General features: G+C 39.2%; 1 protein-coding gene across 2 annotated transcripts in view; it reads left to right on the plus strand.

Annotated features, from left to right (window-relative positions):
* The window catches only part of lrrc8aa (leucine rich repeat containing 8 VRAC subunit Aa), a 31,122-nt gene that overhangs the window by 12,870 nt on the left and 4,137 nt on the right, over window positions 1-14,115 (plus strand). For both annotated transcript variants that reach the window (XM_053478846.1, XM_053478847.1), the window contains 6 exons: window positions 5,920-6,067; window positions 8,791-9,357; window positions 10,769-11,377; window positions 12,025-12,357; window positions 12,576-12,746; window positions 13,694-13,999. In XM_053478846.1, coding sequence (XP_053334821.1) covers window positions 5,930-6,067; window positions 8,791-9,357; window positions 10,769-11,377; window positions 12,025-12,357; window positions 12,576-12,746; window positions 13,694-13,999 — 2,124 coding nt within the window. In that variant the 5' untranslated portion in view covers window positions 5,920-5,929. The remainder of the gene's footprint in view (window positions 1-5,919; window positions 6,068-8,790; window positions 9,358-10,768; window positions 11,378-12,024; window positions 12,358-12,575; window positions 12,747-13,693; window positions 14,000-14,115) is intronic.

A 14,115-nucleotide genomic window follows, 5' to 3' on the forward strand; every position in this document is an offset into this window, starting at 1 on the left:
TGGCAACAAGCTATCCTTTGATTTTCAAGGATAAGATATTCTACTGCAGTGTGCTCCGAGTCACCTCGGCCAGGATCACCATTCACGGACGTGCGACCACCTTTAAAATGTTTGCACCATTCACGTGTTTTTCTGCCACTAAGATTCTCATCACCGTACTGTGCTGGAAGTGTTCAATAAACGTCAGTTAGTTTTATGCCCTTATTCAAGTCCTGGTTTGACTCGATCGCCCCTCGCTGGTTCCATATAATTTAACCACCATTGTGTTGACTCGCTGAACTGAAGGGTCTGGTCTTACTTTAGGTAAGCTATAAACTCCCAGGTTAGCACCCAGCATTAGACTGGATCATGTGCTCTAACATGGCTGATTTAAAATAAATAAATACAGTAAACAAATCTGTCAAAAACTGAGCACAAACGATGCATAAACAAACAAGACCAGTTTGTAGCGATAATGTGGTGCTGAGTATAAAAATAAACGTAATATCTCAAACTGAACGAGCACAGATGTTCATTTTGCATGCACAGGCGACGTGACATGGTGGTGTTAATTTTCTCAGGCTAACTTTACACAGGTAGAAAGCAAAGATGAGCAAACACAGAAACACAGCAGAACTGCCTTATTTTCAAATGAATCCAGACTTAACTTGGATGGCCCTTTCGTGTCGAGTCTTTTATGTGAAAAGCCAGGAAAAGAATTCCCACCAAACTGTACTCGGAGTGCTATAAAGCACGAGGGTGGCCATGGCTAGTATTCCTACTAGTTGATTTCATGCCCAGGCGCCGTCTGCAAAACAACAGGTGGCAATCTAAATCCTAAAATGCTGTAAAAAGATCTTAATTGAAGTGGTGTACATTACAATAACAGGCATGCTTCAAAAGTGTGCTTGGGATGGCTGTCTTTTTAAAACGTATCTTTTTTTTTCTTTTCTTTTTTTTTTTTGAAACTCTGACTGTCGTGTATTTTTAAATATGGCTTTGAGTGTCCAAATACCATTTAGGGCCAAGATGTGTATTTTAGGTTCAGATGCTATAACTAGAGAGGGGGTGGAAGGAAATTAATTGCATTTATGGTAAAATGTTGTAGTTGGTTCTTATCTATCTTATAATTTTGATTCATACACATTCACATTTCATACAACCTTAAATAATTCTTTTGATGGTGCAAAGCTGCTTTCCGACTATGTCAATTGTTAAAAGTGCTATACAAATAAAATTTTATTAAATTGAATAGTTGGTGTGCTCTATACTATTCACACAATGGCATGGCCTAAAAAAAGTTTGTTTATAATTGTAAGATTGTAGATAAGTATTTATAAATTGTGATGCTTTTCGGATTAGGTCGTCCCTGCTGATTAACATTCCTACTGATAAATGAACACAGTTAGGAGGAATTGTTGGTCTGATAACTGATTAAAAAGTGCCATCACTTAGATGGTACATAAAAGCCAAAACGTTTCCTTTCTGCTTGGTTTACAAGTTGAGCAGTAACATGTCCAATGTCAAAAACTCAGAACTTGCATTCAGACTGGTAAACCTTAAAAGCTTAATAGGATTGTAACAGGGGTGTCAGCGTTCAGTCTGGAATAAGAGTGCAATGATTTATCGACTTCTTGACTAAAATTGATAATCAAGTTATTTGTCATTAAATGTAATTGTCGATTTGTTCATGATGTCATTGAGCTTAATTCTCGTGTGGGCCCAGTGAATGCTCTGACGTGTAGGTGTTAGGTTTACTGGACTGAAGTGAGTAATAGCGCGATGGCAAACGTCTATTACCCATATCTCACCTATGCGGTTTGACTCACGGTGGAATGTGGAGTTAGGCACCGTGAGTCGCCGCGATTGCCTGCCGATGTTCCGCAAAGTTCTGTGAGGACTGACAAAAAAAATTAAATATGTTTAATTTTTCACGCAGAAAGATGGAAACGTACTCACAGCACCAAACATTTTACCTTTAACTTGAGCAAAACAGCTCAGAGGGAAAGACTGTGTGCTGGCGGAGGCGTGGCCGCTTTGTGAAGGACGCAAGTAAGGTTAGTGTGGGAGGATTCACACCTGAAGAGAATGTGTGGATAATCAGTGAGTTGTGTTCCTGTGAGTCTGTTTTATTATTTCCAGTTTCTCTTAAGTGAAGTTCACACCTGCACACAATCCTTATTGCTTTTGAGCTCTGCCTGCATGTTCTCTCTCTCTGACACTGTTGCGCTTTCCAATTTCTTTCAACTCACAAGAACACACATGCGCCTTGGTGTTGCCTTTTGAGCTCGGTACGTGCATTCTTTCTCTCTCTCTCGCTCACACACACACATTGTTTTACACAAAGTCCTTTTTTTTTCAGTTCACAGCCACACACACACTCGTTAGTTTTACGGCTGCCCCCCGACGAGGGGTCACCACAGCGGACCGTCTGATTCGCGTACAGTTGGCCCAGGTTTCACTCCCATTTTCTCCTGGCTTGGGACCGTCATTGCATACAGTGACTGGGGTTTGGCCAGTGGGTGGAAATTGAACCTAGGCACTTCACCTTGGTTAACCACGCCCCCTTTACCAGAGACTTAATTTTAGCTTAACTTCCATAATTACCATCTGCCATCTTTAAGTTTTAAAAGAATAGTTAAATTAAATTGTTGCCTCTTTGCTTTTTATTCTTTGATTTAGTTTCATCAGGAAAGTTCATTAAAAGACATATTGCACAAAACATTCTCAAGCTAAATTTAATAGCTGAGAATGTTTTGTGCAATAAGAGCTAATGAGTACTTGTGCTTTTAATCAGATTAATCCTTTCAGTATGTTCGATTAGCAACAGAGTCGAATAGTACCCAAGTTCAATGTGTGACGCAACATATGTGTCACATGGTGCGATAAAGTTACCAGTACATTAATTTCAAAGGACACAAACAAAGTATGCTTTAACAGACCGGAGGGTAAACACAGCAAATGGGTAGGCATCCATACAAGCAAGTATAATCCCACTTTAACCACCATGTTTCAATATTTTCTAAACAAGTTAACACAGATTCCAGAGCTTATCCCTAAGTGTGTATTAATGCCCCAGCTGAAAAATCCTTCAGATAATTCGTTGTTTTTGTTTCATATCTCAGACTCAATTTATTTCACTCCTCTTCCCAAGTGTAACATTTCAGTGTCTATGTAAATGATACTGCTGAGCCTTACCCCTGGAGAGAGCTGAGTAGGGCGGAGGATGATCTTATGAGGTCACAATAGGGGGAAACACCCAATTGCCTTGTTTAAGCCCTGGCTAATATAAAAATGGAGGGAAAAAAATAAGGGACTGCTTTAGAAACTGCTTGCTTTACCTTGTGGTAATCTAGAGGCATTTGACTAGAAGGCATCAGACACTGCCGTTATTCAGTCACATGTTCCGTTTACATTTGGTCTAGCTAATCACAACGCAGTGTTGGAAGCCTGTTTGCCTGGAAGTGGAATAAAGTGGGCCTTTATTACTACCTTAATGTGTGTTTGCAGGTGTGTATGAGATCATGACTATGCTTTGCTACTTGAGAGAGAACACTTTGGAGTTCCCAATCCGAAATAATGGCTATTCAGGACACATCGTTACCCACCTAATCCAGGTTTACGACCCCTAGTTAAAGTTGACGCCTTTAAGAGAGTGCTCTTTATTAGTTTTGCTTAGAGCAGCCTAAGAAAATGGCCCTACATAGGCGATACGTGGTTTCGAGGAGCCCTGCATAGGGCGCACAAGTCCAGAACGGAACACATCAGCATGTCTGGTGATGCACTTATGACGCGATGTTTCTTTAAACAAAGCTTGATTGTGACTGAACCGTGTTTAGATGGAATTTCTCTGGAGTGGAGATGTGTAGATACACCCATGCATGCAGGGGCACCGCTGAGGTTTGAGCGAGCAAGCAGAACTCTAATGGGTTGAAGTCTCCGGTTTAACGACGTAGCTGTTATGGCTAAATTGAGTTCCTGGCAATGCATTGTGGATAAGGAAAGGGGAGCACATGGCTGTTCTGAATTACAGACTAACTGACACACATGCACAGGGTTTACTTCATACTTAACCTTTATTGCCTGTTTTACTCAGCATTCTTTCACTCACACACACACACATACATTTACGGTCTTTTTTTTTTTTTTTTTTTTTTACACTGTTTTTCCCCACATACCTCCTCTGCAGACGCCACACACACACACATTCATAGTGTTTGTACTCTAGTAAGAAATAGAGAGCTTGACTCTTTGATTTGTCTCGTTTTCCAGGTTGAACACACGCACACATACACACACACACAAAATATCTTGCTATAAGATGATGCTTTATAAAAACAGCCAAGTTCAAGTGGTATGATTACTGTACAGATGTTAGCCGTGACCTGTGCACTTTCACACATTTTAAACCCACCTTAGTCAATGACTAACCTGTTTGTGTGCATACATTGTGAAGTCTTTATATAACTATGACTTGCAGGAGGTATATAACCTCTGTATACAGGCTATAACACGGATTTGCATCATTCGAGTAGAAGCGATAAATCTTATGTACACAATTAAGAACGTCAGCATGCCAAATATACCATAGTGTCATCCCTATAGGAGTTACTGCCATACAAGGTTTCTTTAGCATTAGAGACCATGAACATTAACAACACCTAATTTAATTCTATAACATTACATTTATCGATTGTACACAAATCCCCTTAGGGCTTCTATTTGTTCTTCGACTATTCTAATAACCAAGCCCTGTTGTGAGCAAGCTGTCCATTTCCCAAGATTTAAATAGATAAAATGTGGTGTGTAATTGACTGTGAAGTGGATTGTGTGCGCTTCGTAATGGACTTAATCATTAAATAAACAATAGCAGCGTGCGTCAATACAACATGCACACCGAGGATTAAAAGCTTTTTGTTCCGTATCAGTATGAGTTCTGTTTTTTTTTGTTTGTTTGTTTGTTTGTTTTTTTAAACATAGATTAATTTGTGTACAGTTCTGATATGGAATCCAGTCTAAACATTAATAGGAAGTTGGTCAATAGGAAGTGCTGCAAATTTCCCAGCGTGCCGTCTTCACAACAACGGGATTTAATCTGCACTCAGAAAGAAATGTACAGCAATTACTTGTCATAACATTCCCTATTAAAGTTACTGATTTAGCAGCATAAGATCCATAATCAGATTACCTGAATTACAAAAAGGTGATGTAGTCCCTTCTCTTGGACTTTACTTAAAGTCAAGGATGCAGTCTGTGTGGATTTGTGAAATAAATCCAGATCGCTGTCTTTTTATGAGCACATTCCAAATCTCATTAAGTAAAGTCAAGTAGGCTTTTGTAATTTTAACCACATACAGTTCAGTACACAGTGAAACGAAAACAACGTTTCTTCAGGACCAATGTGCCACATACATACAACATGAAATTTACAACATAGATTAACAAAACTAGCTAACTAAGATACCTAATTAGCTGACTAGCTAAAACAAAACAAATTAACACCATAAATTAACAAAGCACTATACAAAGGACGGCAAAAGACGAACATAATGTGCATATATATCTTGCACAATGTGCATGTGCAAACGAGCAACAACTCAACGACTCAATTTAATACTCGGTGGTAATGAGCTGCTGAGGTAATGCACATAACTTGTACGTGAAATGATGGATGAAAAACAGTAAACATTTTTGTTAAAGTCACAGCAAAGTAGCTCATTTGCTCACATGGTATGCAGACGGTGGGTACATATGCAGCAATAATGTTGTGTGCACTTGGGCACAGATACCGGATATATTAGTGTGGTAAAAGGCTGACAAAATTTAATTCTTTTAGCCCCTGTAGAAAATTTAGATTTTCATCCTGATATTTAATTCTTTAAATTTAAAGTTTTAAAGACCTTAATTTACAACTAATCTCTCTCTGTTTCTCTTTCACAGGTAAGCCATCATGATTCCTGTTACCGAGTTGCGTTATTTTGCCGAGACACAGCCGGTGTACCGGATCCTGAAGCCATGGTGGGACGTTTTTACAGACTACATTTCCATCGTCATGCTGATGATCGCTGTGTTTGGGGGCACGCTGCAGGTCTGCCTTTCTATCCATTCATCTCCTTCTCATTTCTTTCAAGCGTCCTGTTTTTAAAGGAAATTTTTTTTTTCCTGCAACAAAAAATGAAAGCTTATTTAGACATGGGATGTGCAGCCAAGCTTTGTAAATCCATAAAATGTCTTACTGTCATTCAGACATATCTCACTTTTAAATGTATCTTATAACTCCATTCAGACATGAAGTATTTGCCATTCTCAAAAGAGTGTACATAAATCGTCGTATAATATAACACAGGGTTGCCTGATTAACAAAATCCCAAGTAAACAGTCCTAAAAAACCCTCACATCCGTTGGTTGGAAAATTTAAAAATAATTTTTTAGAGAACATCAAAACCTGACTTTGCAGTAATTTGAATGTGTTTCTTTGTGCTTTCAGGGGAAACCCAGCCAATCTGGCAACATGATTCATGGCTTTACAGCATCATTTTCTAGATAACTGGGATTGATCAGCTCACTTTACGTAATCTGTAATCAGTATGTCGTAATCAAAAAATGCAGAAGAAAAAATTCATCCTATTTGAAGTTGGAGGGAAAATATACTAACAATTGATGGAAACACTGTGTCTTTTAATGTTGTTACTCTTCTTTTGAACATGATTTAATGGAAACGTGGTGACTTTTGGTAAATTTGCTTAAAATGCTCTTGGATGAAACTTTTAGAGGTTTCCACACCCACTGAAACCACTTGATGGTTTGTTGATGAGCTGAGGAAATGAGCTTGGTACGCTTGAGCTGCAGAGGTTATTCCTAGAGTTATTCCACCACCCTGATCTAAATTTGTATATCCGTGTGGATAAAATACAGGAAGATTTTATGCACTTTTGGTCTTTGATAACCCAGGACAAGATGTTCCTGGCTTGTATGCCCAACCTTAAGCCTAGAATCATCTCCCCACTGGGCGTCTGAAAGGAAACGCTTTCTCTGCACTGCACATTATCTGGTTATCTAGTTTCCTTTAAATTTTTACCAGGTACTTTAAGGCAGGGACCACAGTCCAGATGCTGTAAACGCTGAAGCAGAACTGATCAGTTTAGGGGAAATAATAACCTGGCTTTAGTCTAGCCACTTCATTTACCTAAGCATAAACCATCAAGGCTGCAAGTGGAGATTCAGTTTTTTCAGTTCAATGGCATTATGGAAATGATTTAACTAAATTTTAAAAATTAACAACAGAGAGCTTTTTTTTATTTACTTTTTAACAGTAGGAATCACATGGACTCCACTAATATAGGGAATTCTTTTTTGGTTGTTGAAATAAATATAGTCTTTCTGGGCGCGTTTACTACGTTTACTTACTGACAGAGTCATTTTCCAGGAGGGAAATTTCACTTCCGTTTGTGATCAGTAAACGCTATGAGAACAACTCTCTCTCCCATCTGTGTTTTCTGGCTCTCTGGCTAAAGAAAGGCCACTGAATGACTCACCATTTCCCACGTAGTAAAGCATCTAGGGTGGCTCCGGTCAACGTTTGTGTCATACAATCCCCAATTACAGACATCAGGGTTGACTGATAACAATCGCTTATCGTGTGTGTGTTAGTTATTGGGATCTTCCATTTAAAGTTTATTGTAGTAGTATTTACTTGTTTACTATCTATAGTAACAATATAGTATCTATACTATACGGTTATATATATATATATATATATATATATATATATATATATATATATATATATATAATATAAAACTGAAACCAAAAGAATAGCCTAGCATCAAGGGACGATCACAAACTTATCTAAAGCTTATCCTTAAGTTTTCTGCAGGTTAAGACTTGAGCTTTTATGGAGCTTCTGCAATACAGTAAGTGGTTGAGTGAGGGTCATCAAACAAGATTTAGCTGTGTTTTTTTTGTGGATAACTTTTCATATTCAAATAATTTACAATGTGATGTTCTTTCTTAACGAATAAGGTTGTTAAAGCTTTTGGCAAACGTTCTACCATGTGGTTTTGCTTCTAAAAAAACTGCATATTGCGAATTTGATATTCCTTAAAGAGACTTAGTAATATTCCCAGACTGGTACTGACAAGGCGTGGCATATGGATGTCGAGGCGGGTATTAGACGTCGTCAAATTGGTATCGGTTTAAATGATCAGCCAGTTAGGAGACAACCGATCTGTAAAAAGTAAGTGATTATTGGCCGATCGATCTGAGCATTTTTAGAGACTGAGTTCTTGTAACCAGTCGGAAAAGCTGGATTTTAAGTTTAACAACTTGTGTTCTGGCAGATTAAATGCTTCGTAGCAGGTAGGACAGCTTTTGTAATTTCTGATGAAATGCATGTATACACATTTTATCAGATTAGCATTTATGTAAAGTTGGAACGTCTAGTTGGAATAATATCAGGCGGATTGAGGGAAATATTGTCCAATGTTAGTGTTATTTAAAATTTTAAATAAAAAAATTTTAAAATCTTGACACGAATAGCTAATGCAACACAAAATGCCTGTACATTCCTATGTTAATGACCTTACTTTGTCCCACAAGCTTTTTACCCTGTATTTATGTTTACGAAAAATGGAAAAAGGCGGCATAATAGTTCTACATTCATATATTTGACGAATCTTGCTGCCTTTATCTCGTTTAGCAGCAAAATTTCTCACTGCAAATGAAACACATTTACCAGTCAGGTCAGCTCTATTACAACCTGAGTCGACTGTAGGAACAGTACAGATAACGGATGCTCTCTTTTGGCTTCAGGTGACGCAGGACAAGATGATCTGCCTGCCGTGCAAGTGGGTAGTAGATGGACACTGCTTGCCACTAACTATCAACACATCCACCCCTCAGCCCGAGCCACGCGGCATCCAGTACGAGCTGGATCGGCACCAGTACAACTACGTCGACGCCGTGTGCTACGAGCACAAACTGCACTGGTTTGCTAAGTACTTCCCGTACCTGGTGCTACTCCACACACTGGTGTTGCTAGCATGCAGCAACTTCTGGTTCAAATTCCCGCGCACCAGCTCTAAGCTCGAACACTTTGTATCCATCCTGCTGAAGTGCTTCGACTCACCATGGACCACGCGGGCCTTATCTGAAACCGTGGCTGAAGAAAGCGACGCCAAGCCAGCAGGCAAAAGTGACGATCGGAACGACTCTAAAGACAAGAAGAAGGCATCGAGCTTGAGTGATCAGGACGTGGAGGCCAGCATACCCATGCTGCAGCGCACCAAGTCACGCATCGAGCAGGGAATCGTCGACCGGTCGGAGACAGGGGTGCTGGACAAGAAAGAAGGAGAGCAGGCTAAGGCGCTTTTTGAAAAGGTGTGTGTCTGAAACAACCACTAAGAATATATATATTTTCGTCCATGACAGTGAAACCTTGGATTACGAGCCAAATTTTTTTTAGGAAGCAGGCTTGTATTTCAGAACTCATAAACCAAAATCAAATTTTTCCATAATTAAAACTCAAACTATTTGTTCCACAGCCCAAAAAAATAAATGCCTAAAAATAATTAACTCAAAATATTAAGTAAAAATAAAACAAATTAACCTGCACTTTACTTAAAAAAAAAAAAAAAAGTAAAAATAAATCTCGACAGATAAGTGTTTCCGTTTGTGTGTATGTGTGTATCCCCCCCACACACCCCTCTTGTCTTACACAGTTACTTTATCCACCTTTTTTACACACGCGCACACAATGGAAACACTGTTTTATTGGAAAAATAACCAAGAAATCACAACCGCAGCGCAAGAAAGAGAAAAAACATTGGGTCAGTTGATATCAGGTGACGCTCAGCGTCAAAACCAGAAGCGCATGCGTGATACATGATACTCGGTACTCGAAAACCAAGACTTCGTTTTTCCAAGTCAAAATTTATTAAAAATCTTACTCGTTACTCGCAATCCGAGGTTTCACTGTAATTATATAAAAGATTGATAAATGAGAGAGTTTCCCAAATAAAGTACTGAGTGATCATTTGTGTTTATATTAAATGCTTGGGGGATCTCTTAGCACGCAGTTTGTTACATCATTGTCATTTAGAGGGACGTGTGATCTGTTTCAGCCCTAAAGAAGGACAAAAAGAAACTGCTGAGTGAATCATGCGTACTAGATCACATCCCTGTACCATTACCTTGTTTCACCTATTCAGCAATGTTATCATTATCCATCAAGGACACTGTGCACTCACACTTAGAGCTAGATGCCTTGTATTGTATCCTTTTAGCTTCAAGTTATTTATTCTCTGAATAAATGAGAGGAAATTCTTTGAAATGTTTTTTGGGCAATGGTACAGTACATGAAGGCATGCTTTGTCTGTCCTTGCCCTTATGCCCCTAATGAATTTGCATACCAAAGGGGTTCAAATAAGTTAAAATTAGGACTGTATTTTTGGACTAGGAGTTTCTCTAAAGTTTCTCTAAAGTTTTTCTGGTGGTTTCATTTGCAAATAATGTAGTTGTCTCTGGTGGTTTCATTTGTTCAGTAGCTTTAGCAAGACTTTTACTAAGTCTCATTCATTTAGATGCTTTATTTTCTTAGTTGTTCAGAAAAAAAAAATCACTTTGATGCAAATTTTAATAGTCTACATTTGTCCATGTACGTTGTTTTACACAAATAGATGATTTTTGGTTTTGAAGGCTAGTCAGGAAAAGGAAGGCTGTGTTAAGAAAAACCCCTGCACCCATTCTTGGTATATTATCGATAATGACCAGAACCCTTGCTTTTCCTCAGGTAAAGAAGTTCCGCATCCATGTGGAAGAGGGTGATGTCGTCTACCGCCTCTACATTCGCCAAACCATCATCAAAGTCATTAAGTTCATTCTGATCATTAGCTACACGGTGTACTACGTGCAGTTCATCAGTTTCGACGTGAAGTGCGAAGTTGGCATCGAGCGGCTGACAGGTTACAAAATGTATTACTGCGCACACCCACTCGCCACCCTCTTCAAGATCCTAGCCTGTTTTTACATTTTGTTGGTGAGTATCTACGGCCTGATATGCATGTACACGCTATGCTGGATGCTGGGTCGTTCGCTCAAACACTACTCGTTCGAGTCGATCCGCGAGGAGAGCAGCTACAGCGACATCCCCGACGTCAAGAACGACTTCGCCTTCATGCTGCATATGATCGACCAGTACGATCCGCTGTACTCGAAGCGCTTCGCTGTCTTTTTGTCCGAGGTGAGCGAGAACAAGCTGCGCCAACTCAACCTTAACAATGAGTGGACGCTGGAGAAGCTCCGTCAGAGGATCACCAAGAATTCACAGGAGAAGCTGGAGCTGCATCTGTTCATGCTTAGTGGCATTCCAGACACGGTGTTCGACCTACTCGAGCTCGAGGTAGGTGCCGATGTTGAAGTTTACCAGTTGGAATTTAAATTTACGGTGTGTCCTGGTTTTACAGGAAATTAGTTTCCTTGCGATCACTAGCTGTTAATCATTAGTAACGCTAAGTTTGGGTGAACTTACTGGTCTGTGAGAAGTTCTCTGATCACATGAGTTTGAGTAGATTAAAGCCTTATTTTGTACTTGCACTTGGAATATATAACCATTAGTGTTGTGAACCATCAGTGTAACAAAGGTATTAAAAAAGAGCTGTCCATAAAGATAAACATGTCTGAAGAGGAAGTGGAACAGGAGGCCAGTTTTTAGCAAAGCTAAAGTTAGCATACTGCTGGGTTGTCGAGGTTAGCATGTCGTACTTTCTGCAAACATTAGCGTCTAATACTGCAAGTGTGGCCCTGGCTGAACTGCAAGTGCGCCCTCTTGTGATGTGCAAACTAATATACACTTTGAACTGTGGAAAAATATCAGTTAAAATATTGTTAAATTCTGAAAATATTTAGTTAAATTGACGGAAAACCATTAACCTCCTTAACATTGACGACTTTCTCAACAAATACCTTGCTGTCAGTTGACCGTGATCCCTGATCCATTCTTTGACTGATCCTGATCTCTAAATCTTTGCCTTCCTGTTTATCTCCCAGGTCCTAAAATTAGAACTAATCCCAGATGTCACCATTCCACCCATCATTGCCCAGCTGGCCAGTCTGAGGGAGCTGTGGCTGTACCATACGCCAGCCAAGATCGAGGCTCCTGCTCTGGCGTTTCTACGCGAGAACCTCAAGTCGCTGCACATCAAGTTCACAGACATCAAGGAGATTCCCCTGTGGATCTACAGCCTGAAGAACCTGAGCGAGCTCCACCTTACCGGCAACCTGAGCGCCGAGAATAACCGTTTCATAGTCATCGACAGCCTGCGAGAACTCAAAAGACTCAAGGTGCTGCGGCTGAAGAGCAATCTCACTAAGCTGCCTCAGGTAAGATTGTAATTGAGGTAATTTGCAGGATATTTAAAAAAATTTATTGCTTTCTGAAAGGTAATATCCTTAGTAAAGTATGTGATCCAAATTTATAATGCATCAAATCTCCTTTCATATTTTTGGATGGATGGATTCATAAAAGCTTCTGTATTGCTAAGTTTCTTTTATTAAAATGAAAGGTTATTGTAATCTTTTTTTTTTTTTTTCTTACCTAGGTGGTGACAGATGTGGGCGTACACCTGCAGAAGCTCTCCATCAATAACGAGGGCACTAAGCTGATGGTGTTGAACAGCCTGAAAAAGATGGTGAACCTGACCGAGCTGGAGCTGGTGCGCTGCGATTTGGAGCGCATCCCTCATTCCATTTTTAGCCTCCACAACCTACAGGTACATCTTATTGAACACTGCATATGTCTTGTTTTTGATGCATTTTCAAGGGACAGTTGCGTAAACAAATTTTTCGTACACAATGAGTATATGAAAACCATTTAATAAAATGGATTTAATTTAATGGATTTTATAATTTTTTTAATTTGCTAAATTGCTCATATATTATCGTTGGACAAAAACCCAATTATTCTTTAACAACTTTTGTGATATTTATTTGCAGAATATCATACAGAAAGGTCAATAACCCAGTAAGAGATTCTTTACTTTGTCTCATTTAAATAACAAAATCTGCCCTTGATAAAGATTGATTTCAATTTTCATGAACATAAACATTACAGATCCCAAAAAAATATTTTTCTGCCATCACATCAGAACCAATTTGGGCATTGGTGCCTCAGTGTTAGGCTTTTTATTATGATATCACCTGCTTGCCGGGAAGGCCCAGCTTAAGCTTAAAGTAAAAACCTTTTTTTATTTCATGGAAACTACTAACTTGATCTTCTTGGAAAATACTTGACAGTTAAACAATGCACAAGTAAATTCAGTGTCCCTTTCTTCATTTTTTTTTCTTTTATTTTTGGTTAGGTTTAAATAGTTTAAAGTTAAATAAAATGCATATAATCTTCCTTAATTTTTTTTATGTATTTTATGTGATTAAATAATTATAAAACTGTGGTGATATGTAAGGTAAACAATGCAAAAAAACTTTACATATCACTACAGTTTTATTATTATTTTGATGTGTCTGAAAAAAAAAAATCTTGGTAGCTAAATGTCTCAACCTGGAAATATTCACCTTTGTTGCACTTGCATATCACTTTGCTGCCTTTTATAAATATGTTCTCCCTCTGCCTAGGACAAAATAGTTAAGATGAAGTATTAGTTTTTCTCTTATTTAACATGTGGATGATGTAAAGATTCTGTTCCATCCTGTCTTTCTGCAGGAGATCGACCTGAAGGACAACAACCTAAAGACAATCGAGGAGATCATCAGCTTCCAGCACCTGCACCGGCTGGTGTGTCTGAAGCTCTGGTACAACCAGATCGCGTACATCCCCATCCAGATCGGCACGCTTACCAACCTCGAGCGCCTTTACCTGAACCGCAACAAGATCGACAAGATTCCCAGCCAGCTGTTCTTCTGTCGCAAGCTGCGCTACCTCGACCTGAGCCACAACAACCTGAACAGTATCCACCCTGACATTGGACTGCTGCAAAACCTGCAGTACTTTGCTGTTACTGCGAACAGGGTGAGGATTATAAATATACACACGCACGCTCTCAGGCACATGATTTACTGCAGTGGATTTTATAATGCTCTCAGACCTCCTGGTGAGTGTAACCCAGGTGGAACTCGTCCCAGATT

This window comes from Clarias gariepinus, chromosome 19 (assembly GCF_024256425.1).
Source record: "Clarias gariepinus isolate MV-2021 ecotype Netherlands chromosome 19, CGAR_prim_01v2, whole genome shotgun sequence".
NCBI classification, from domain to species: Eukaryota; Metazoa; Chordata; class Actinopteri; order Siluriformes; family Clariidae; genus Clarias; species Clarias gariepinus.